The 24,613-nt window shown below is 56.6% G+C and overlaps 2 protein-coding genes across 2 annotated transcripts; both read left to right on the forward strand.

The window, feature by feature from the left end:
* The first annotated feature begins 4,157 nt into the window (after positions 1-4,157).
* On the forward strand, positions 4,158-7,934 carry LOC142825322 (maestro heat-like repeat-containing protein family member 7). Its single transcript, XM_075917261.1, has 10 exons — positions 4,158-4,342; positions 4,655-4,777; positions 5,313-5,380; positions 5,494-5,599; positions 5,869-5,964; positions 6,130-6,234; positions 6,624-6,759; positions 6,989-7,083; positions 7,332-7,484; positions 7,839-7,934. The coding sequence occupies exons 1-10, from the start codon at positions 4,178-4,180 to the stop codon at positions 7,854-7,856; spliced, it is 1,065 nt and encodes a 354-aa protein (XP_075773376.1). The 5' UTR covers positions 4,158-4,177; the 3' UTR covers positions 7,857-7,934.
* A 10,803-nt stretch (positions 7,935-18,737) lies between these two features.
* On the forward strand, positions 18,738-22,649 carry LOC142825319 (NTPase KAP family P-loop domain-containing protein 1-like). Its single transcript, XM_075917259.1, has 3 exons — positions 18,738-18,918; positions 19,568-19,977; positions 22,644-22,649. The coding sequence occupies exons 1-3, from the start codon at positions 18,738-18,740 to the stop codon at positions 22,647-22,649; spliced, it is 597 nt and encodes a 198-aa protein (XP_075773374.1).
* The last annotated feature ends 1,964 nt before the right edge of the window (positions 22,650-24,613 follow it).

Consider the following 24,613-nt stretch of genomic DNA (forward strand, 5'->3'; position numbering starts at 1 on the left):
AAAGGGAAGTGAGATCAAGTCATGGAGGTTGGGTCCATGGAGTAGTCTTAGCCAGGGGGTAGGAGTGGTGTCCCTGCCCAAAGTTTGTGCAAGGCTGGAGAGGGATGGCACGAGACAAATGGCTTGGTCACTGTCTTTGGTCCATCCCCTCCACGGTCCCTAGGGTTGGCCGCTGTCGGCAGACAGGCTACTGGGCTAGATGGACCTTTGGTCTGACCCAGGACGGCCATTGTAAGCTCAGGGCTCAGGGTCAGGGGTCTCAGTGGACCCCCTTGATTTTCATGCAAACCTGCTCCTGGGTGGCCAGGCTGGCAGCTCTCCTGCCCTAGATGGCCACTTTCCTGTGCCTAGTGCGGAGATCGTGGACGAGGTCCACGATGTCCGCACTAGCCCAGGAATGTACCCGCCTCTTGCGGTCCCGGGCAAGCTTCCGGGAGCCGCCAGCCTGGTCCCGGGAAGAGGGGGTGGGCTGGGGGACATCGGGTGGGTGGCTCTGTGCCGTGCCAGGTGCAGGGTCTGCTGGCTGGGTGCTAGCAGGCTTGCACCTGGCACGGGCACCGTAGCCAGCCCGTGCCCCTTTAAGAGGTCCGGGGCCGGGCATGGAGTTTCCCTGGTGTTGGCCAGAGTGGCCACCAGGGAAACCTGGGGAGGGCTAGCCTCCCACTCGTTCGAATTAAGGGGCTACACAGCCCTTAATTCGAACTAGTAAGTTCGAACTAGGCTTAAGCCTCGTAAAATGAGGTTTTCCTAGTTCGAACTAAGCGCTCCGCTAGTTCGATTCAAATTCGAACTAGCGGAGCGCTAGTGTAGCGGCTATGAATGTTAGTTCGAACTAACGTCCGTTAGTTCGAACTAACATTGTAGTGTAGACATACCCTTCCATCCTTAGCCAAAGAGGAACAAGCCAGTTAGCCCAGGGAAATAAAAGAAAGGGAGAGCGGTGACGGAAAACCCTGTGTCTGTCATTTTTTCAAATGATCTATCTTGCCTAAAAGCCTGCCAGGGATTGGGCTCTGTTGCAGGAGGTGCTGGCGAAACACTCCGTGGATTTGGGTGCTACAATTCCTGAGTGTCGTCCGCCTTCCTGCCCCCTCCCCCCACCGAAGCGCTTTGGAAGGCTCACAAAGGACAGAGACCTGCCTTTTGAAAATCCGACTCCCCACCGGTGTCTCAAGACAGGCGGCTCTCTCTCGCCAAAAACGGAGGCAGCAGCGTGGGATGACAGGCAGCCAGGTCGCAAGGGGAGGTGCTTTTTAGACCAGTTCCCTCCTGGCACTCCGTACTGCTGCCTCTGTATCAGAGGCAGCAGCACAAGCTGGCAGCAGCCCTTGCCTGGGGGCTGGGTCTGAGCTTCTGGACCTGGTGCAAACTGGAACTGAGCGAGGCTGCCTGCCTGCCTGGCTCCTAACACACTGTAAATGCAGAGCCGCAGAGGGGGTAGGTCCCGCACCCAGCGCGAGCCAGGACTGAGACAGCTGGCCCCTGGGGACTATCGAAAAGTCAAGTAACCGATAAGAAATCATGAGGTTAATTGACTACTCAGTGAATATCTAACGTCCCTAATCCCTTTTCATAGTTCCCCTCTAGACTCTCTCCCCTAAAGCATGGCCCTGAGATCTGGACACAGTGCTCCAGCTGAGGCCTCCTCCGTGCCAAATAGCTAGGAGAGTGACCTCCCATGTCTGCCGTACGTCTCCTACCACGCCCCAGGGCTATGCCCTCTTACTGAAGGGCTTTGTGTCTGAGATCGCTTCTCTCCTAGGCTACGTCTACACAACGAGTTTTTTTGGCAACAAATATGCTAACGAGGGACTCTATGACACGCAATGTCATTTGCATATTTTCTGCCGATCCGTTTTTGTGCTCGGGGTTTGTGCGCAAAACGAAGCCGTGTGGATGTTTACTTTTTGTGCAAAAAAACCCCTTTTCCCACAAGATCCCTATTTCTGCAAAAAGGCCGACCGATCTTGTGCAAAAAGGGGCTTTTGCCTAAAAAGAAAACATCCACATGGCTTGTTTTTGCGTGTTCTTGCGAAAAAACTTGTGGCGCGTCTACACTCTACGTGTGTTCTTGCAGAAGTAAATTTGCAGTAAAGCATCAGAGAACAGGGCTCCTTGCACAGGAGTTATTCCTCTCCCGACGATGACTAAGCCCCCTTTGTGCAAGAGCTGTTGTGCAAGAAGGCAGCGTGGACGGGCACCAGGGGCTTCTTGAGCAAGACACTTTTATGGCTAAAATGACCATCAGAGCTTTCTTGCACAAGAGAGCGTTCACACTGCCATGGACGCTCTTGTGCAAAAGCCCATGGCAGGGTGGAGGCACTCTTGCACGAGACCTTTTGCGCAAGAACTCCGGCGTGAAACAGCTCTCGTGCAAGAAGCCTGCAGTGTAGGGCAGGGAGCAGCCTATGAGGGAGGGGGAGGGACCCCTAGTAATGGCTCAAACTTCCCAGGGGGGTGGCCAGAGGCAGGACGTTTGCCTGGCAGGGTGGGGGGGGGGCGGTGACCTCACAGGGGCTTTGGGCAGCCCTCAGCATATAAGGCAAAGGGCAGGTGGGGAGGTGATGACCTCACAGAGGGACCCACATCTCAGGCTGATAAAAGCGGGGGGCGGGCCCAGGGGACTTTGGAGACCCCCGGTTGCTTTAGCTCTGGTGCGTCTCCTCCTCACGGTTCCTTCGCGTTCTGTGAGTTCCACATCCCGACACCTTTGTGACGAAGGTAAGAGCCCCCAGGGGTTGGATCCCGCCCGGGGCCGGCTGGGTTCCAGGCAGGCCCAGCCCTCGGTCAAGGGCCAGAAGGTGATTCCTCACCTGGGCTGCGTCCTTAGCGCCACTGGGGCTTTCTCCTGGTTGGTTTCCCTTTTCCTCCATCCCCCCACATTTCTGCTCTGTTCTTGCCTCCTCTGTGACCTTCCCTTGCTGCCTCCCCCAGCTTGGGACCCAACAGACTAGCTGAAGGACGGGGGGTGGTTTGCAGGAGCCGTGGGGTGGGGGATGCAGCCCCCATTGTGGGGACTGGGGAGGTGGGGTTGGAACAAGTCTATGCCGGTGTCTTTGGGGAGAACGCTCCACCCCCCACACCTTAGATTCTCCCCTGATTGGCCAAGAAGGGGCAGTTGATGGGCAGGAGACTCGTGGAATGAGGAGTAACGGTAGTTTGAACTAGGAAGCCTAGTTCAAACTACCTAGTTCGTGCCCCGTGTAGCCGCGCTGCACGGGGTTCGAACGAGCGGGGTTTTAAAAATGGCGGCTCCCCGCTTATGCAAATGAAGCCCGGGAAATTCAAATCCCGGGCTTCATTTGCAAGTGCGGTATGCCTACATTACCCTCCTAGTTCGAACTAGCGGGGTAGTGTAGACATACCCTCAGGTCCTTGCAGTGCCTGTGCAAGACCGAACCGATAAGCAAGGGGCCATTTGGGGGCTGGGGGCAGTCGCTCTGGGGAGCTGGAACCCCTGGATTTCATTCATCAGGCTGCGCCCCAAGCTCCCCTTTGCTCCCCTCATTTGCAGCATGGCCAAACGTTTTCGGTTGTGGTTCAAGAAAGCCCTGAAGATGGCCCCAGGGCCGGTGGGGAGCAGCTTCTCCGTCCCCGCGGGTGGGGAAGCTGGATCCCACCAGCTCGGGGCGACTCGCCCACCGGCCAGGCCCCCCCGGACCTGGCTCCAGAGGCGGCTGGGCAGGCGGGACCCAGCCCAGCGGGAGAGCCGGGTAGGGTGGCTCCGGGGCCTCCTCTGTGGAGAGAAACACCTGCCCCGGGAGCCCAGCCCCCATTACCACCAGGGGGCATCGCCCTGCCCGGCCCCCGGGGACCTGCCAGTCTCCGGGAGCCCCCAGCCCGTCGCTCCCCGCACCAGCCCCTGCAGCTGTGGGTCCAGGTCCATCAGCAGCAGCGCCTGGGCCTCCAGCTGCAGCCGGGCCACCTCCCGCAGCCGCTCAGACCCAGGTGAGGGGCCGTGAACACGCTGGGCCCAGGGGCTCACCCAGTACCCGGGGGGGGGGGAGGGGCAGCCCCAGTGTCTGCCCCGCAGCCAGGGCAATGGATGGGGGGGGGGCTGCTTGGCTCTCTTGTTGCTGGTGGGGGCTCTGCTGAGGGCGTTGGCAGATGTGAGGGTGGAAGGGGGATGGGTCCCTGCGAGGGGCGTGTGGGGCCCAACCTGCCCTGGGTCCCTGACATGGGGGCGCGTGACCCCTGCTGGCTGCTGGAGTCACCCTGGTCCCTTCCCTCCCGCACAGAGCCCCCCTGCGCCTCGGCGGAGCTCTGCCAGGAGCGGGTGGACTCCCGGGTGGAGGAAGGGGCCATCTATGACATCGAAGAGCAGCTCCACACCCGGGACACGGTAGGAACCTTCTCCACACGGGGGGGACCCGAGATTGTCCGGCCCCTTCCCAGCACGTCCCCCCCTCCGGGAGGGGCTTGTCCCTGGGGATCCCCCTGGGGCCCCTTCTCCTGCATGACCTGGGCCCCCCAAGCTGGGGGCTCTTGTCATGCACCAGCTGGGCCCCCACAAGCCTGGGGCAGCAGTTGGGGGGGGAGTGTGGGTGCTTGGACAACCGGCAGCTCCCACCTCCACTCCTGGGAGGCCTGAGCCCTGCAGCTGTCCGTGGGGGGCAGGCAGGCCCCAGGCTCACAGACTCTCTCTGGGGTGCAGAGCCCAGCCGCCCTGCAGCGGTTCCTCTTGGCCATCCCCCTCGCCTGCCTCGCCGCCCTCCAAAGGGGCGAGGACACCCTGGCGCCGCGCTGCTGCAAGGACACCATGATGGCCAGGATCGTTGTAAGCGAGTCGCGGCAGCCGGGAGGAGGGAAGGGGATACGTGGGGTGGACAGGGGTCTGCCTGGGCCATGGCGGCGGGTGGGGGTGCTGGAAACGGGATGGGTGGAGCCAGGAGGGCTGGAGGTGGACATGGGGAGGGTGGGTGGGGATGCTGGAGGAGGGAGGGACACAGAAATGGGGCAGGTCTGGGGTGCCGGACAGGAAGGGGGATTCGGGACAGGGAGGGGTCTCCCCGGGCCATGGGGGGCTGGAAGGGAGCCGAGCGGGCTGCTGGGGATGCGCCTGGGGAGCAGGGATGAGGAGGTTCAGAGGCTGGTCACCAGGGCAGGGAGGGGCAGGAGACGGCCTGGGGACAAGGATTGAGCTGGTCCCGGGTTGGGAGGGGGGTGCTGGGAGGGGCCCTGTGTCGGGCAGGGGGGCTACAGGGCAGCGGGAGGCAGTGGGGTTGGATCCTGCTGGGTGGGGGCGCTGGCCGTGTGAGCGTCTCTTGGGGGCCCCAGCCTCACACGCCCCTTTGTCTCCTTGGGTCTCCCAGGAGATCATGGAGGACTCGCCCCCCCCGCTGGTCTTGGCCGACTGCCTCAACGCCGCCTGCAGCCTCAGGTACCGACCCCCCCCCCCCCGACTCCCCCCAGAGCAGATCCCCTGGCCAGGGAGTGGGAAAGTCTCTGTCTCCTGCTGCTGAATTAACAGTCTCTGCCCCTCTCTCCTGCCAGCACCTTGCAGCCTCCCCTGCGGGCCCAGCTCCTGAGCCCCCTGCTGACGGCGGCCGTAGGACAGACAGTGTCTGGGGACTGGCAGCAGGAGCCCATCCACACGCAGGTACGTCCCTCCGGGCCCTGCTCCCGGGCTGGGCTGGAGCTCCAGAGAGGAGGGGGGGTGGCAGAGGGAGGGAAGAAGCTGCAGGTTTGGATCCTTCCCTCCAGGGTTCCCGTTGCTCTCCCGGGGGGCCCGTCCCGTCCATGCCCAGCCTGGGCTCCTCCCTGCTCTGCGAGGCGGCTCAGACCCTGCTCAAGGCTGCACCCCGGAGCCAGTGGGTGGCCTGGATTCCCCAACCCCCCTCTCACCCAGGGCTCCCCCTTGTCTTGCAGCAGTTCATCCGGGCCCTTCCCTACGACCTCCAGGCCCTACTGGCGAGCCTCCTCGCCGAGTCCCCAGACACCGCCCGGCTGCAGCTCATAATGGAGGTGAGCCCCGTGGGGGGGACGGGGCCATTGTCCCTGCTTCCTCGGGGGGGGGCCGAGAGAGGAGCAGTGTCAGTGGCTGGGGGGGGCACAGTCCGAGAGGAGCCCCAGGCTCTGCCCAGAACCGGCACCTCCCTACGGGTCCTGACCTGTCTCTTTCCCCCCCAGCACCTGAGCCCATGGCTGGAGTCCCGCCTGCCCCAGGAGCGAGCCAGGGCCCTTCGCAGCACCACGGCCCTGCTGGGAGTCGCCACCACCCTCCCGGGGTTTGACGTAAGTGACCTCGGAGCCGGGGGGTCTGGGGCTGCAGGGCGCGGGGCTGGGAGCGTCCCCGGGAGGCAGAGGCAGGGCCGGGAATGGGCCGGGAATGGGCCGCGTTCTCCTTTCCCCGGGGAGGGGCGACCCTGGGCCCTTCAGGGGGGCTCTTGAGGGACTGGGCCTGGGGACTGGGGAGTGGCCGTTAGTGGATCCCCTTGTTCCACCCCCGGAGTGACCCTTCAGTCGGGGCCATTGCTCAGGGTTGTCTCCTCGCAAGGCCGGCCCCGCCCCGCCCCGGGAGGTGTCTCTGTCCGTCCCCCGAGCTCAGACCCGCCTCGGCGGCCGTTTGCATGGGACGTGCAGCCCCAGGATGCTGAGGGACCCCCCCTCTTCTCTCCCCTCAGAACTCCGCCGACTGGCCGAGGATGGGTCACCACGTGGCCCAGCTGGGCCTTTTTATTTCGGACCCATCCGAAGACGTCAGCCGGCTGGCCCGGGAGGGGGTGCACAGCCTGTATCAACTCCTCCTGCACCACAGGGGTAAGGAACCCAGCCGGGACCTGGGCCCCAGGGACACCCTGAGGGTGCCGGCGGCGGGGGGAGGGGACCCAGCCCTTTTCCCCCAGACTGGCCCAAGGGGGGATGCGTCCCTCTGTGTTCCCCTTCTGCCCCCTGTGCCCCTCCATTTGCCCAGGGATGCCTGCAGGGACCCGTGGGAGGGGAAGGGCTCAGACCTGCCAGCAGAATGACCCTGTTGTGTCTCTTGCAGGCCTCAACATCCACCAGGCAGAGGACCTGTGGTGCAGACACTACTACAAAGAAAGATGGGTCCTGGCTCACAGCAACAGCGTGAGGGTGGGAGAGGTAAGGACGCGCTGCCAGGGCAGGGCAGGGCTCGGGGGTGGGGCTGGCTGGGGCCCTTGTGGGGGTAGGAGGGTCTTGGGGGCAGGAGGAAGCTGTGACCTGGGGCAGGGGTTGGGGTGCCGGGTGAGGAGAGCGTCTGGGTGCAGGGTCTGGAAGGGAGTTTGGGGGAGGAGGAAGCTGTTTTAGCCCCAGGAGTTGGGGCCGGGCTCTGGGCCGTCAGCTGAAACCTCCTGTGCTCTTGATTCCAGGTCTTTGGGCAGCTCTTTACACCAGAGCAGGAGAATTGCTTTTTGGACAAGGCTCTGCTCGCTGCCCGCTCCCCCCTGCGGCGCCCCAGCCAGGCCGGGCTGGTCCTGGCCCACGCCCTGCATGGGCAGGCCCATCAGCACCTGGAATACATGGTGAGCAGCCGGAGCAGATCAGGAGAGTGGGGCAGGGCCAGGGTCTCCTTCCCATCCCCTCAGGGAGTCCCCCGCCCCTTTCCTCAGGCTGCCCCCACCCCACGTCCCTGCTGGCAGAATCCCTCCTGCCCCTGCGAGCGTCCCTGGGGGTGGGGGAGGCTCTGAACACAGAAACTGTCCTAGGAGGCGGGAGGGGGCCGAGGTGTCAGGAGCTCTGGGGGGGGGGTCAGGAGCTCACCCTGCGGGCCTGACGGGGGGTGACCAGAGAGCAGGGGGGAGGAGGGTGGAAATGCTGGGGGGCCAGTTCCCCTGAGTCCCCAGGGATGAATGTGACGGATTCTGCTTCCCTTGCAGCAGGAAGACACCCAGTGAGAGCAGCAAGAGCTGAGGAGCCAGCAGCTGCGTCCCCCTCCCCCCAACCCTCCCAATTGTATTGAATTGTATTTACATTCTCATTAAACAATGTTTCAAAAAACATTTGGATCAGGCTTGGTCAATAATTTGTAATGGGGGGGCCATTTTGGCAACTGATCAAGGGCCACATTTCTACCGAGGGGTTTGGGGTCTGGGACGGGGCGGTTGGGTGCAGAAGGGAGCTTAGGGGTGGAGCCTGGGTGCAGGGGGGGGGTATGATCTGGGGCGGTGGATAGGGGTGCAGGGTCCAGGAGGGGGTATGGGCGCAGGAGAGGACTCTGGCCTGGGGGAGGGGCTCTAGAGGGGTGCAGGGTCAGGGAGGGAGCTGTGACCTGGGTGAAGGGGGAGCAGAAGGTTTGGGGGAGGGGGTGCGGGTGCCAGAGAGGAGTCTGGCCTGGGGGAGGGGTGTCGGGGGGGTGCAGGGTCAGGGAGGGAGCTGTGACCTGGGTGAAGGGGGAGCAGAGGGTTTGGGGGAGGGGGTGCGGGTGCCAGAGAGGAGTCTGGCCTGGGGGAGGGGTGTCGGGGGGTGCAGGGTCAGGGAGGGAGCTGTGATCTGAGGGAATGGGGGACGCAGGTTCAGGTGGTCGCCTGGGACAGGCAGTCGGGGAGGGGACGTGGGCGCCAGGGGCAGGCTCTGGCTGCGGAGGTGCCTACCTAGGCAGCTGTGTATGGGGGAGCCCGACTGTCACCTGAGAGGATGGGGGAGCTCAATTTTCAACTGCGGGGAATGGAGGAAATACTGTGGAGTGGAGGGAGCGAGATGGGGGGGGGCTGAATTGTTCCCGGAGGGGAGATCTCCCTGGCTTGGGGGGGGGGGGGCGTTTCCAGCAAAGCCCTCACATAAGAGGGGGACAGACGGGGGGAGGGAGAGGACGGGGATGGGCAGGGCAGGGCAGGTGGAAATGGGGAGGGGCAGGAGAAGGGAAGGGGGAGGAGATGGAGGAGAGCAGGGGATAGGAGTGGGGGCGGGGATGAGGAGCAGGACAGAGGCAGGGCAGTGGTGGTGATGGCTGGCGGCTTTGCCAGAATAGCTGTGCCGGGGGAGGGGGGGCTTTTGCCACACACCCAAGCCAAGCCAGCTGTGGCGGCAAAGCCTTGTGATGTAACCTAAGCCCTTGGCAAGGTCGGGATCAACCTGCTCTGACAATTTCTCGGACCGGCGGGTTGAGAAACAAGGATCGTGCAGGGAGATGGGGATGACTAGGAAGCGAATCCAGGTGTGGGGGGAATATCCTGGGTTGGAGGGTCAGTCGATACCCCCGCCTGCCACTGTCTGCCGGGGCTCTGCCCGCAAGATGGAACCAACAGCTGAGTTTGCTTTTCTGCCCCGTCGTGGGCACAAAAGGCCCAGAGCAGCCTCCTGCTATCTTGGAGGAAAGGGGCCAAAGTTCAGGAAGCAGGTGCCAGGCTGGGCTGGAATCCGCGAGCGCCGCTTTTGCTTTGCCCTTCCTGGAAGCTGGGCTGCAGGTGAGTGGCGGTTTCATCTCCGCTCTTGGGGTGTTTCTTGTGGGTTCCGAGTGTGGATCTGAGAGGGGCTGCGCAGGGGCAGTGTCATGAACGAGCTGTAAGCGTTACAGCCCCTTCTGCGCAGGCTGGCTCCAGCCTCCCGTCTGTCTCCAAGCCCTGGGGGAGAGGCGGGAGGCCAGCAGCATGGCCTAGTGGAGGGGGCAGGGGGTTGGGTGTAAGAACTCCCGGGTTCTAATCTAATGCCACCTAGTGACTAAGGCACAGAGTTGTGTGTTAGACCCTTGCTCCTCAATTCTGCGCTCACTCTCGCGCTGGTCACCTTGGAGAGGCCTTTCAGGTCTCCCTTTTCCTGTCCATCAAAGGCAGGCAAGTGCGATGTAATGCCCTGGAGCAAGTGCTTTGGGACGTGTCGCACAAGTGTGCCTGGCTCACAAGCGTGTCAGCACAGGTGTGTAAAAGCGTGACGAAGGCTTTGAGATCGACGCCGAAGGCTTGTGAGGCTGTGGCTGGCCAAGTGACAGGGAAATGAAAGGTCAGAGTTTGGTCAGTTAGATTTTATGGTAATACACTGAGACGAAGCACTTTGGGCGTATATACGATAATGTCTTTCCAAGTGCGTTAGTTCAAGCCGTGTCCTAGGAGCCAAGAGGTGAGACAAACATGCTTGGTCCTGTCTCGGTGCAGGGGTGGACTAGATCAGTGCTTCTCGACCAGTGGTACGAGTCCCCTTAAAGGTACTCAAGAGATGTCTGGGGGACACGTCAACACAACTGAAATTTGGAGAAAACTGAATTTTAGTTTTCAGTTTGACAGCGCTTTATTCTTTTTGTACCTTTTACACCCAAAAATGCCATCGCCCGCCCGGCTACGATGCAGTTGTTTAAACAAATGTGTTGCAACGGTAGAAAAAAATTGTGTGTGTCTGAAAACTGTAGGTACTGGGGGTACTTACACATTTTTTTTTAAAGGGGGTACATTATAAAAAAAGTTTGCGAAACACTGGACCTATCATGGTCCCTTCCACTCAGACTTTTCTATGATTCTGTGACAGGGCTGGGCGATAATTTTCAGAAGGGGGCCACTTAATGGATTTTGGTATGGGGTCATAGGCCGGCTCCACCCACAGAAGGGGCGGAGCCTGAGGCAGAAGGGGCGGTGTTGTGGACTAGCCCACCCTCAGAGTTCTCCGTGGCTGAGGCTTTCAATTAAAAGCACAGAAAAGAGCTCACAGATTTGCCACTACTGGCAGCTGTCCAGCGTGGCTACAGCTTTTTAAAGGGCTCGTGGCTCCTGCCCCTGCTGTAACCATGAGCCGTGAATCATTTAAAATTGGATCCTGCTGCCTGAGTCCCCACTTAGAATTCGGCGGCATGGGAAGCAGGATCTAAACAGAAAGCGGCCAGATCACAGTGTTTGGTAGGTTGCATCTTACCCAGCCCTGTTCTCTGAGCTGGTTTCGAAACCTCCGTGTCCTCCTTATGGTCTGACAGCTGCAGATTTACTGCCTGTCTCTCCTCTCGTGGCCCAGCCTAGCCGCAGCTAATGGACTAACTCAGGTTAGCATCACCTGCCCTGTCTTGGTGACTCTTCACAGCTGAACGGCCTATAAGGCATCGTGCTGGTCTTCTGATCTCTTGGTGACTCCTCTGCCTTCTGTTTATTTCTTTCTCCCTAGCTGGCCGATCAAGTCAAGCCCTGTCAGTGCGTGAAGGCCCCAGGAATTACGAGTGCGATGGTCTCCCATGCCCAAGGTAATCGGCTGGCTAGTAATGGATGGGCTGCTTGGTTATCAGGTTAGGCTGCACAAGCCAGGTCTATGGGACCCTATGGCCAGCTGGCACCTGGTTCACAGCTGTACTAATCTGAAAATGGCTGGAAGACACCACCATCATTAGGCTCCAGAGTCAACAGCACTTGCTCCTCTTGGAGCTACTTGTCCGTGGCAGGCAGCACAGCTTAGCAGCTCATTGGGACGTCTCCTTTCTGTTGTGAGATCTGGGCACTTTAGAATGGCTGTAGCTATTTAGCAAAGGTGCACAGCTATAGGCATGGGGGTTTCCAGCTTTATTCACCTAGGTGGCTGATTCCAGGAAGCAAGGGTGTGGGGGGGGGGGGGGGAGCCCTGTACAGAGGGTTCCCTGGCCCCTCTGCTTCCATGGCTGTGCAACTGCCACCAGGTGGATTAGAACCTGGGACTTTTGGAGCTTAGCGCAGGAGCTGCTATAGCTTGAGTTATAAGTCAGTTGCCTCTCAGCATAGGCTGAAGAGCTCCCTTGTAATAATTGCTTGCTGGAAGTGGTCTCAGTGCCACTCCATAGGATAGTGACCCACATCAGGTGGGTGGGTTACAGCTGCAGCCCTGCTCCCAGCATGGGGATCTGCTCTCTGGGCGGCGTCTATAACTCTGTGGCTGCAGCCCTGCTCCCAGCATGCGGATCTGCTTTCTGGGTGGCGTCTACAACTCTGTGGCTGCAGCCCTGCTCCCAGGACTGGATCTGCTCTCTGCCCATTGGCGTGCGCAGCACATTTCATTAGGGTGTGCACCCAAAGAATGTTTTTAAATGTACTCTTTGACCCCCATTAGCCACACCCCCTGACTCCCATTAGCCACGCCTCTGGAGGTAACACTTTCAGGGCAATATGGACACATGACCAGAAATAAAAGGTGTCATGTGACCTCCCCCCCCCCAAGGACTTTTCCCACCATCCACTTACCAATAGGGATTAGTTTGGCCCTCACCAAACCCCCCTCATGCAACGATCCTGCAATTGCATTAACCCAATGTGTGAGACATTAACTTGGGGGGTGGGGAGGCTGGGGGAAGTGTTCCCTCTAAGAGTTTCCTCCCATGAGCACAATACATTTTGTGTTGTGCACCAGTACTGAGTGTGGCTTGTTTGGATGTGCCATGGTGGCACCCAAGTTATTCATAAATATCTTATGAACCACTTACCTTTCCCCTCTGCTGCCCTGTCTCCTTCCCTTCCTCCATCAGCTCCCCTGGTGCCTACTGCCCCCCCAACCCCTCACCCACCTCTGCTGTCCTGACTCCTGCCCTTCTCACTGCCCTCGGCCTTCCCGAGACCTGCCCCCTCCAGTAGCCTTTCTCTCTCCCCCTGTGCCCACTCCTCCAGTAGCCCCACTCTGACCATGTGAGCTACCCCTCCTCCTCCCCTCTTCTAACACCTCCCTCTACACACCTGTCCTGCCTCTCTCCTCTGCTGCTGGTCCCTCCCCTGCAGGTGTCTGCCCTTCTGCTTCACCCCCCGGACTCCCTGGCACCTGCACCTTCCCTTACCCCTGCACCCTCTTGGTGCCTCCCCCTTCCCTCACTGCCCCTACCCACTTTGCCCACTCCCTCACCACCCTCTGCCCCCGTTCCCCTCATGCCCCTGTGCCTTTACACGTGCCTTGCTCCATCTCCGCCTTCCTCATGCCCACCCCTTCTTTCAAGCCTTCTCCCAGCACCTCCCCTTCTCCCCTCTAGCCCCCAAAGCCCTTCCCCTCTCCTCTCCTAGCATCATCCTGTCCCCCCCCCCCCCCCACTGACACCTCCCCTCCTGTCCTTTTCCTCATTGTCTCCACTTGGCCCCAAGGCATTTGTCTGTCTCCTACACCCTGTCCCTTAGTGCCTTCCCCTTTCATCTCCTGACCTGCCACAAACCCCCACCCCGCAGACTCAGGTTCCCAAAGTTCTGGCAGTCCCCATCACTTGGTGCCTGCGCTGGGTCTGACTCGTAGGGTTGCGAGGTAGACCCTCCCCCCAAAAAATGGACACACTTGATCCTGGGCAGGGGGGAGGGAGGAAGAGGGACTGGCTGGGGGGGGGGGGGCAGGAACTGGCTGGAAGGAAGAGGGGATGGGGAGCAGCTCTGGGGGGGAAGGGCCAGATCCTGACCCTGGCCCCCCCTTCTCCCTCCCCGAGGCCAGTCATGCTGCCCCTGACCCCCCCTTCCTCCCTGAGGCCAGTCGCACTGCCCCCGATCCTGACCCCGGCCTCCCCTTCTCCCTCCCCGAGGCCAGTCATGCTGCCTCTGACCCCCTTCCTCCCTGAGGCCAGTCGCACTGCCCCCGATCCTGACCCCGGCCTCCCCTTCTCCCTCCCCGAGGCCAGCCCTGCTCCCCAGCTCAGTGCGGGCCCCTGCTCTCTCCTTAGCTCAGTCCCACTCTGCCGACCCTGGCTCCCTCCTGGCTCCCTGCTCTGCCAGTCAGGCTGAACTGGGACTTTAGCCTCTCCCCGTTGTTCCTGGGGACTGTCAGTCTCAGGATCTTGATCTCTCATTTCCCCTGCCTTTCACTGAGTTTCAGTAAGGAGCTAGCGGCAATAATGCCTCTACTTTTTCCCCCACTCCTGTGCGGAATACATTTTGTTATGTGCACCAAGGCATGCACGGATGTGCACTGTTACGTCACGTGGAGTTTCACAGCATGGGAAGAAATCAGTGGAAATACAGAGAGCTTGATTAGTTGCAAGTGTCCATTTTATTGCATAGCACGGAGCTAGCTAGAAAAAACCCAAACCAGCTGGGCTGACCCCCAGTGACCTAACGCAGTTACTATAACAACAAGATCTATGTCTACACCCAGTACACCACATGCACCACCACTAGAAACACATGCTACCGGCTAGCAAACTGGGCAGCATTTGAATGTCTCCTGGCTGGCCGCCCAAGAGCTCAGCTTGCAGGGAACACTGGCTAACCGTCCCCTTCCACCTGGAGAAGGGAGAGACAGGAAAGCAGCAACAGAGCATCTGCCTGGGGGAAGCCCGAATCCCATGCAGGAGTGGAGCCCTGTTCCTTGTTCCAGGCCCTTGCTAGAGTCCCCTCCCGTAGCTGCAGCTATGGCCGGCAGTTTTAAAAGCGGACTTACGCTGGCCCTGCAACCCGAGCGACTCTGTCAGTGGGTGCTTATCACTCCATCACCTCGAGCTGTTTAACCAGCTTGTTTAACCAAGGAGGGAGGGAAAGGGAAACCTTTGGCCATTTGAGGGTTGCGTGCCAATGGAGGGAAAGGGGATGGATAAAAAGGGGCTGAGCACACGGTACTGCCTCTTTTTAAACCCAGGCCCAAAGATGTCCTGGAATTCTGGGCCACTGGCCTGAAGGAGATGGTCAAACTGCCTGGCAGCTGGACTTTTGGAGTCTTGTTATTCCTGGGCTCCTGGTAGCGATGGCTCCCATTCCAGGGGATTCCTGCCAGGTAGTTTACCTCAGACAGCAGCTTTTATTCCCCCCTGTCACTTCTCCCAGTATCTGAGACTTTGGTCATGGGGATCAAGCATTTAACATGATTCCAAGAGGAACCGGATGGTTCATCTAGCGAGCCAGGCTCACCGATATTTGAGTAGTTAATAAAAATCCCTAGTTGCTGTGTGTAGGTCTAAAAAGGGAAGGTTAGTATCATTAGTCTTATTTTACAGACAGGGAATAACCTCTCCAACCTGTGGGAGAGGCAGGAATAGAACGCAGGTTTCCTGATACCACAGTCAGGGCTTTGTTACCAGGCTACATCCTGTACTAGAAAGGATGGGCCTGAAGCATGGGCCTGGTGTAAGGCCTGAGGCCTGAACCAAAGTAAGCAAGAGTTAGCTGAAGAGAAACAGGCAGGTCGTGTCAAAAGCAGACGGTTGCCTGAAAGTCTTGGGACTTAACCCTAACTGTCTTGCCTGGAAAGGTTGAAACCATAGACAAAAGGTCCTAGAAAGTCTCCAGGAATGCTAGAGAAGCAGGAAGCGAGTTGACAGGAGGCCAGGAAAGAAAATGGAAACAGAATTTGGGGTTTTGAATTGGAAGCAGTGATGTGCCTGTTGTGTGATCATGCCTGGAAGATGTGAATTAAGCCAGGAACCTGGGCAAGCAGAATCCAGCGACTTTCTTGGCTAGGGAAAGACTAAATCTTGGAACAAGAGAGATGTGAGTAGAACAGGGAATTTTTAGTCAGACGCTACTAGGTTATTTTCTTTATTTTTTTAGTTTGTTGGACTTCTTTTTGCTAAGCACATGTAACTATCCCCCTTTACCCTAGAACTCTTCAAACTGAATCCCAGGGAAGCGATTTTCTGTGTTTTAATCTTTCTTTTTTCAGTTTCTTTGTAACACCAGTTTCTCCAAGATATGCTGGAGGGCAGGGATAGGGTCCAGAGTGACCTAGACAGATTAGAGGATTGGGCCAAAAGAAATCTGATGAGGTTCAACAAGGACAAGTGCAGAGTCCTGCACTTGGGATGGAAGAATCCCGAGCATAGTTACAGGCTGGGGACCGACTGGCTAAGTAGCAGTTCAGCAGAAAAGGACCTGGGGGTTACAGTGGATGAGAAGCTGGATATGAGTCAACAGTGTGACCTTGTAGCCAAGAAACCTAATGGCATATTAGGGTGCATTAGGAGGAGCATTGCCAGCAGATCCAGAGAAGTGATTATTCCCCTTCATTCGGCTCTGGTGAGGCCACATCTGGCGTATTGTGTCCAGTTCTGGGGCCCCCACTATAGAAAGGATGTGGATGCATTGGAGAGGGTCCAGCGGAGGGCGACCAAAATGATTAGGGGGCTGGAGCGCATGACCTATGAGGAGAGACTGAGGGATTTGGGTTTGTTTAGTCTGCAGAAGAGAAGAGCGAGGGGGGTTTGATAGCAGCCTTCAACTTCCTGAAGGGAGGTTCCAAAGAGGATGGAGAGAGGCTGTTCACAGTAGTGACGGATGGCAGAACAAGGAGAAATGGTCTCAAGTTACAATGGGGAAGGTCTAGGTTGGATATTAGGAAAAACTATTTCACTAGGAGGGTAGGGAAACACTGAGATGGGTTCCCTAGGGAGGTGGTGGAATCTGCATCCCTAGAGGTTTTTAAGTCTTGGCTTGACAAAGCCCTGGATGGGTTGATTTAGTTGGGATCGGTCCTGCCTTGGGCAGGGGCTGGACTTGATGACTCCTGAGGTCTCTTCCAGCTCTATGGTTCTATGATTCTAAGTAATGTTTCACCAAGTGTATTTGTTTTGTTAATAGACGTCACATTTTTAAAACCATGATCTGATTCCTGCATCCTAGAGGGCGGAAGGTTCTGTATGCACGTGCCTAAGACAGCAAGCCATACTTCTAGGAGAAATTACAGGTTTTCAAGCTCTCTCTGGAGGGAGTGTCAAGGACAAGGAAGGTACCCCACAGGAGGGAATTCTGAAATGCGCCTGTCTGGTTCTCAAAGGGGTTTGTGCATTTGGATGATGGCAGCAACACCAACACAAGCCTCCAGTGGCAGGGTATTTTAAAGTCTCTTGTGGGCCCCCACCTTCTGCACTTGGAGTGCCAGAGTGGGAAACAGCCTTCACATGACCCCTCTCCAATTTATCAACATCCATCTGGAATTCTGGTCACCAGAGCTGGGCACAGAACTCCAGCAGCAGAAGTTCAAGTGCCGAATAAAGAGGCTAAGTCGGTTCCCCACTCTGGCACTTGGAGTGCAGAAGGTGTGGGCCCAAAAGAGACCTTAAAATACCGTGTCTCTATGGGCTTCTGCTTCAAAACTCCCCAAGGTCACAGATTCCCTGAGCTTAGGAGGGTTGCTGCCTCTACCCAAGTGGAAAAAAACTTTTTCTTCTTGAACGCAGGAAGAAGTCACTTGGGAACGTATTCCAGAAGGGTACCCCAAACTCTTTTACACAAGAGCCAAAAGAAATCTGATGAGGTTCAACAAGGACAAGTGCGGAGTCCTGCACTTGGGACAGAAGAATCCCAAGCATTGTTACAGGCCTGGGACCAACCAGCTAAGTAGTAGTTCTGCAGAAAAGGACCTGGGGGTTACAGTGGATGAGAAGCTGGAGATGAGTCAACAGTGTGCCCTTGTAGCCAAGAAGGCTAATGGCATATTAGGTTGCATTAGGAGGAGCATTGCCAGCAGATCCAGAGATGTCATTATTCCCTTTTATTTAGCACTTGGAAAGAAAAAAAGAAAAATGAAAACAAACTGTAATTTCTGATAGCTGTCCTCTTAGTCTTAGGCAGGTATACACAGACCTCCTATTACTTTCCAGGATACAAAATCAGATCATAGCCTTAAAATAGGTGATTATATTAAGAAAACAAAAAGGTATTCATTTGTAAAGCTGACTTGGCTGCTAGGAGTTATAGCGCAACTGAGAAAAGAACAGATTAAAACACAGACAATTGCATCCCTGGGATTCAGTTTAAAGTTATAGTGGGGAGAGGAGGGGATATGGATTTAGCACAGAGGAGTTTAACCAAACAACAAAACAAAAAAATAACCTGATCGCATCTAAATAAACATTCTCTATCTACTCAAGGATCCACACTTCCAAGGTCCAGTCCAATTCTAGGCCCAGGTATTCTTTTTTTTAGGCATGATGTCCCTGCCCAGTTCAATTCATCCCCCCCCTCATCCCCTTCCACAGCTCCAGGATTAAACTCACAAAGAAAAACAGCAGACAGATTCCCTTTTAATGCAGATCTGAACTCTTTCTTCTCACTGGTGCTCCTGGCTCCCTGCCAACACTTTCTAGCTAGCTAGGTTTAACCCTTTAGTCACTGAATACTGGGATGTTCAGAAAAGAACAGTGGGCCTCCCATCCATCACAGAAGCGAGACAGCCTCTTTACTCCTGCTCAAGCGTTTCCTGTTTATACATCCCAGAATTACAATAGCTTTTTAAGCCCCAACGCCACAATGGGAGCTCATGTTCTGCTGATTACCCACCATGACCTCTACATCTCTTTTCCCCGCCCTGCAAGTCTGGCCCACAGAACCATGGGAAGTGGCATAGGCTAGCCTGGGCCAGGGCAAAGGAACACGTGGGCCTTTCTCTTCTCCATCTCTCCCTCTGCATTGCACAGCAGGGCGCAGGAGTGCCAGGGGGCTCTGTGGACGCTGTTTGGCTTAATGCCAGCGAAAGCAGGGTCTACAGGAGTACTTACGGGCTCCTAGTGTTAAGAGCTGTGATGTGGTTGCCTCAGCAGCGTGGCTCAGTGCTTCTGTTCTTGGAGCTCTGGTGTTATCAGTGGTCAGTGCAGGTAACGCAGCCTGCTCCTGCTGCAGATCTCGCTGTTATGCACAAAGACCGACCACAGACACCGTCTGGTGACAGAGGCACTTGGCCAGGTTTATAGCCCTGTAGTCACAGATCTAGTGCCCTGGATTTGCGGTTACACGTGCACCAACTCATGAGTGCCCCAGGACGAGGAGCAATTCAGTCAGTAAGTCTCTGTTGTCCCTTCGGCCATGCAAAGGGGGTAAGGCCAGGCACCCCAATATTTATAGCCTAAAATAAACTTGTCTGGTTTCGGACATTTGTTTGCTCCCTCCCCTTGTACCTAGTACCTTGAACCGAAAAATATTAGCGGAGACACTGTTGAGCATCCACTGAGGATGCGCTCGGTGAGGCTAATCTTCGTGTTTTACCTCATCCCCGTTGCAGGGTTCCAGACCAAGGAGGATATCTACTGCCTCGCTTTAGCGAAGGCCCTGTACACTGTGCCCACGCCAGTGACTGCTGGGTTTTATGCACCATGGGGACATTGCAAAAACCTGCTCTTACACAAAATCAAGGGTGAGTACTGCCCCGGGGAACGTAAGACGGGGAAGGAACCTTGTGGGGATGGGGATTAGTGGATGACAACTATCTCCAAAGAGCCAGAGCCACCCGTACTCATTTGCCGATTATGCAATCGCATAGGGGACCTGAAAATTTGGAGCAGCACTGGGTTTTCATGTCCACTCCACCCACCTGCCTCTTCCTATCCATGGTCTGTGGCTCTGCTTCCTCCAGCAGCAGAAGTTCTAGAAGATCTAGTTAATTTACAAGTGACAAAGTCTGCTCGAGCTACTGGCAGAACATCGACGACATGGTAATGAAGCCATTTAACAGGCATTTGCCAACCTCTGCTAAATGTTTGCTGAATTTACTGTGAGAGTCGACAGGACCTTAGTTTAAAATGTGTTTGTTTATTAGTGTGTGGATGAGGATTATAAAATCACATCGCTAAAAATTCAACATCCATCTGGGCTGCTGTTGGGCAGATGGGCACCAGTTTAATAGTATGGCGTAGGATCCCATCAATCCTAAGGATGGCTTTGCCAAGAGCTACCCATTCTTGATTGCTTCCCAGAAGGGAGGGATTGTGAAGCTGGAAGACCCTTCAGGAGGAGAGATTTAAGGCACTGCCAGGTACCTAACATATCTTCCTCTTTTATCTCAGAGAACATGGAAAACGAATCGAAGAAGAAAGACCAGGAGGAATTTCAGCGGACGCAGAAGATGCAGCGTGACAACACTGGCCGGGATCTACTCAAGCTCCTGTTACTCATGATCTTCTACCGGCCGGTCCTGACGGAGCAGCAGAAGTGGAGAAGGAACGTGAAACACGTCTTCATCCATTTCAGCGCCTGGGAGTACGCGGGCTGCGACCAGCTCTGGGCAGGCCTCATTACCACACTGTGCGACGGCATCGAAAGCCACTTTGGTCTCCTACCCATGAGCATTTACAGGACCATAGACAGGAAATGTAGCATCATCGAAAGACCAGGGGATCAGGAATGGGTTAGCAAGAAGTTCCTCTTCCTCCCGCTGTGGGTGGCTGTGATCCTTTTGATCATGGTAGCTATTGGAGTGGGTGGTCTCCTCCTAGTGTTTGGGATCCCCATCGGGGATGCCTCGGGAGACGCCATAGCTGTCGTGGAAGGCATTGGGGTGACGGCTGTCAGCGTCTCTGCAGCAGCTGCCATACGGCTCACTATCACAGTGGTACGAAACATTATCGTCACCCAGAAGAGCCAGCTGGAGAGACAGATGAACCAGACGGCTCTCAGCGCACAGCTGGGCTTCATGAGCTGCGTGAAAAGCGAAGTCAGGACAATCACTGGGTTCCTGCAGTACATGGAGATCTTCCAGCGGCGGAAGCTGCGGGTGGTGCTGGAGATCACCCACTTGGATACATGCAGCCCTGACAAGGTGGTGGGCGTCCTTGATGCCATGAACATCCTCCTCTCAGACGATGACGCCCCTTTCATCTCCATCCTGGCTGTTGACTCCAGCATCATTGTCGACTGCGTGGAAAGCTCCAAGTATATGAGAGGTATGGCCAACAACGGCTACGAGTTCTTAAACCGCATCATCACCCTGCCCTTCTCTGTCCCTCGGATGGACTGCGACACCAAGCGGAGGCTGATCAGGAATATCATCGCGCGCAAGGAGCAGCTAGAGGCAGAGGTCGGCTTCCGGCAGGATGGCAAGATGGAAGCCAGCTCTGACTTCCTCAACATCTCTCGCTACCATGCCCAGAATCCAGTTGCAGAGGACAGCCAGATACCTCTCATGGTTGGAACCCCAGCGCTGGGAACCGGCAGCTGCGGGAAAGGTATCCGAGCCAAAGACCTCATTCAAGATGCTTTCGACTACCTCCTGGATGACGCCTTGAAGGAATTCATGACAGACAACGTGGTGCAGATGCGGCGCATCGTGAACACCGTCACCATCACCATCAGGCTGCTGGCGAGTAACATCCCCAAGGATGAAGTGTGTCCGAAGAAGGTGGTGGAATGGGTGCTCCTTGCCAACCAGTGGCCGTGCCGTCTGAGCTGGCTCTTGCAGTGCATCGAGGATGAGGAGCAGAGGAGTCGAATGGGCAGCTGCCATGGAAGCCCGCTCCGCCCCGACATGTCTCTGTGGGAGGTCTACGAGAAGTACATGGAAGAGCTGGACATGCTGAAAGGCCAGATGGAAAAGCTGCTGGAACTGGACCAGGATCCCGAGCTGTTCCACACTTTCCTGTGCGGCAGGTTTCGGGTGGAGGAGGCCCTCTTCTACCTCCCCTTCACGGTCAATTTGGACCCATCCCTGAAAAGACAGATGGAGCTGCAACGTGGCAGCCACAGACTGAAACGGACAAAGAAATTCGACAAGCTCAGCACCTGCACTCTGCTGGGTATGACGGTGGAGGATGTCTGCCGAGAGGTGGGTCACCCTTGGGTTTCCTTCCTTCGAGCAGGGCCAGCTGTCGATAGAATGTCCATGCCTCTTCATCGCAAGAAGCATGTCATTCATGTGACAGCAGCTGCCCACAGATGATGGCTACAGGCAGAGCCATCTTTGCAAATCGTGGGGCCCTGAATAATTAAGGGCCCTTCTGCAGGATTGCCTGGGCCTTTTCCCCTCATGCAGCTTCTGCTGGAGGTCTGGTCGTTCCTTCTACCTCCCTACCCCAAGCAGGGCTCAGGAACTAGAGCAGAGTTGCAGATCCTCTCTGTTTGCTAGCTTGCTGCTGCTGCTGATTTGAACCCCGTAGCAGATTTGAACCTAGGCCCTCTAGGAGTGTGTCTAAACTACATGGCTCCGTCGACGGAGCCATGTAGATGAGGCTGATCGGCAGAGGGAAATGAAGCCGCGATTTAAATAATCGTGGCTTCATTTAAATTTAAATGGCTGCCGCGCTCTGCCGACCAGCTGATGATCAGCTGTTTGTCGGCAGATCGGGGCAGTCTGGACGCTTCCCCGTCGACGTGAAAGCCCTTTGTCGACCTCCCCGGTAAACCTCATCCCACGAGGCATCAGGGGGAGGTCGACAAAGGGCTTTCATGTCGACGGGAGCGTCCACACTGCCCCGATCTGCCGACAAACAGCTGATCATCAGCTGGTCGGCAGAGCGCGGCAGCCATTTAAATTTAAATGAAGCCGCGATTATTTAAATCGCGGCTTCATTTCCCTCTGCCGATCAGCCTCATCTACATGGCTCCATCGATGGAGCCATGTAGTTTAGACACACCCCTAGAGGCCTCGACAGCTGGAGCCATGAAGGCAGCTGGCTCCCAGCTTAGGATGTAGAGCTCCCTTGTTCTTATCTCTGGCTGTAAGAGGTCCAATTGCCACACGAAGGGACAGTGAACCACACACACTAGGTGTGTGGATTACACTGCCAGCTGAGAGGAGCACGTGGGGGAGGGCGAAGGGAAAAGCCCTGCAGCAGACAGGACACACCGTCCCCAGAGACGAACCGGCAGAGGCATATCCTCAGACATACAAGAACACATGGCTGCTGCATTGGGGAACTCAAAAATTTGGTGCCCAAATTTTCCGGTGCCCTATGCAGCTACATATTTCCCATGGGCCTAGGGACAGCCCTGACTACGGGCCCCAGAGCTGGGAGAAAACTGTCCCACATAACTGGTGCATAACTGGAGGGAGAGGAGCGAGAACTAGTGGGGGTAGGATGTTGAGGGGAACAGGCGGTGTGGGATGGGGGCTTTCGGGGAAGGCACAGTGTGGGTTTGAGGCCTCAGGAGTAGGGTGGGCACATGAGAGGGAATGGGCAGAGTGAGGATGAGGGGGAAAGGGTGATGTAGGGGGCAAGGCCACAGTCCGGGCTCTGCTAGTTCCCCCACTTTCTGCTGCTCCTGACTCTTGGTTTGCACAAAACATTTCTTCTTGGAACAACTCGGTTCCTTGGAGCTCTTTCCTCCAACCCCGAAGCCATTGGCTGGCTCTCCCCGGGTTCATCCTTTACGCTCTGAAATGACTTGGGTCGGTTTTAAGACTGGGAGACCCGTAGCTGTCTGTTATGCACTCCAGAGAGAAGAGAGGCAAAAACATAAATACTCTTGCTGGAGGCCTGCAGTGTAATACCCCTTATCCAGAATAACACACAAGAACCCTGAGGCTATGTCTACACTGCTAGCTTTTGCCTGCAGAGAGCATGCTAGGATGTGTCTAGACTACATGCCTCCGTCGACGGAGGCATGTAGATTAGACAGATCGGCAGAGGGAAATGAAGCCGCGATTAAAATAATCGCGGCTTCATTTAAATTTAAATGGCTGCCCTGCTCTGCCGATCAGCTGTTTGTCGGCAGATCGGGGCAGTCTGGACGTTCCCCTGTCGACAGAAAACCCTTTTGTCGACCGCCCCGTTATGCCTCGTGGGATGAGGTTTACCGGGGCGGTCGACAAAAGGGTTTTCTGTCGACAGGGGAACATCCAGACTGCCCCGATCTGCCGACAAACAGCTGATCGGCAGAGCAGGGCAGCCATTTAAATTTAAATGAAGCCGCGATTATTTTAATCGTGGCTTCATTTCCCTCTGCCGATCTGTCTAATCTACATGCCTCCGTCGACGGAGGCATGTAGTCCAGACACACCCCTAATGAAGCACAAGAAGTTGCTAACGAGTGCTTCATTAGCATACTCTCTGCCTGCAAAGGCCCGCAGTGTAGATATAGCCTTAGGTCGAGAGGCCCAACTCCACCCCCGTCAGGCTGACTGTATGCTTCCCTCCAGCCTACAAGCAGGGTCAGGAAACCTTCCCTCTTCATTTCAACACACCCCTCCAGTGGTCCCTGCATTGCTAGCTTTTGCCTGCAGAGAGCATGCTATTTCCCCTGCCGTGCCAACTTGCTCAGCGGTGCCCCTAGCAGAATCCAAGCACACGGCAGTGGGGTGTGCAGGGTACCATACCTGGCCCCACAGCCGGCCGGCCCGCCTTGTTTGCTAGAATCTGAGCAAGCCCAGACAGGTTCCTCTCGGGAGCTATAGCGGACCCTTCCTAAAAACGTGTTTGGCGACCTGTTCAGTAGATGCACGGCACTAACGGGTGCTCCCACTTCTCTTCCAGATGGACACAATCGGCTTGAAGGAGGAAAACGTCCCGCTGTACAAACAGAGGCTCAGGGACCATAATCTCAACGGGCGCGCGTTGGTCTATAGTGACAACACTGAAATCAAAGAGGCCCTGCACATGAGTCTTGGCGAATGGACCCTCTTTAGCATCCATTTCCTTGGAGTGTTTCCCCCGGCGAATTTGGCCTCTTCTGTGGTGTCCCCCGTCCCGTTCCACGTCAGGCCAGAGGCTCTGAAGAACATGGTTGCCTTAAGAGAGACTGTGGCGAGAGGGAGCAAGCTCTCTCTGAACAGCTCCAGGGAAGATCTTTGGGAAAAGAGATAACTCTGAATCCTGAACACAGAGGTGAAAGTGCCCTGGTGCGCAGCTCCAGCAAGAACTGCAAAGACCTGGGCTGCAACAGGACAGTACCTGTGAGAAACTGTAAAGTTACTTTCACGGCCGCCTGTACAAAACCAGAAGCAAGATCGGGGCTTTCGCCCACAGTGTACCTCCCTGCGTCTCCAGTGACATCGCACGGATGAATCATAGAATCCTAGAGTTGGAAAAGACCTCAGGAGTCATCAAGTCCAGCCCCCTGCCCAAGGCAGGACCAACCCCAACTCAATCATCCCAGCCAGGGCTTTGTCAAACCGAGAC

This window comes from Pelodiscus sinensis, unplaced genomic scaffold (assembly GCF_049634645.1).
Source record: "Pelodiscus sinensis isolate JC-2024 unplaced genomic scaffold, ASM4963464v1 ctg50, whole genome shotgun sequence".
Taxonomy (NCBI): domain Eukaryota; kingdom Metazoa; phylum Chordata; order Testudines; family Trionychidae; genus Pelodiscus; species Pelodiscus sinensis.

Coding starts and splice junctions, on each gene's coding strand:
- LOC142825322 (XM_075917261.1), top strand. CDS start 4,178: ATGGGGGCGCGTGACCCCTGCTGGCTGCTGGAGTCACCCTGGTCCCTT. Junction 5,965..6,129: donor GGCTGCAGCTCATAATGGAG/GTGAGCCCCGTG, acceptor TTTCCCCCCCAG/CACCTGAGCCCATGGCTGGA. Junction 7,084..7,331: donor ACAGCGTGAGGGTGGGAGAG/GTAAGGACGCGC, acceptor TCTTGATTCCAG/GTCTTTGGGCAGCTCTTTAC.
- LOC142825319 (XM_075917259.1), top strand. CDS start 18,738: ATGCGCTCGGTGAGGCTAATCTTCGTGTTTTACCTCATCCCCGTTGCA. Junction 18,919..19,567: donor GCTCTTACACAAAATCAAGG/GTGAGTACTGCC, acceptor CTTTTATCTCAG/AGAACATGGAAAACGAATCG.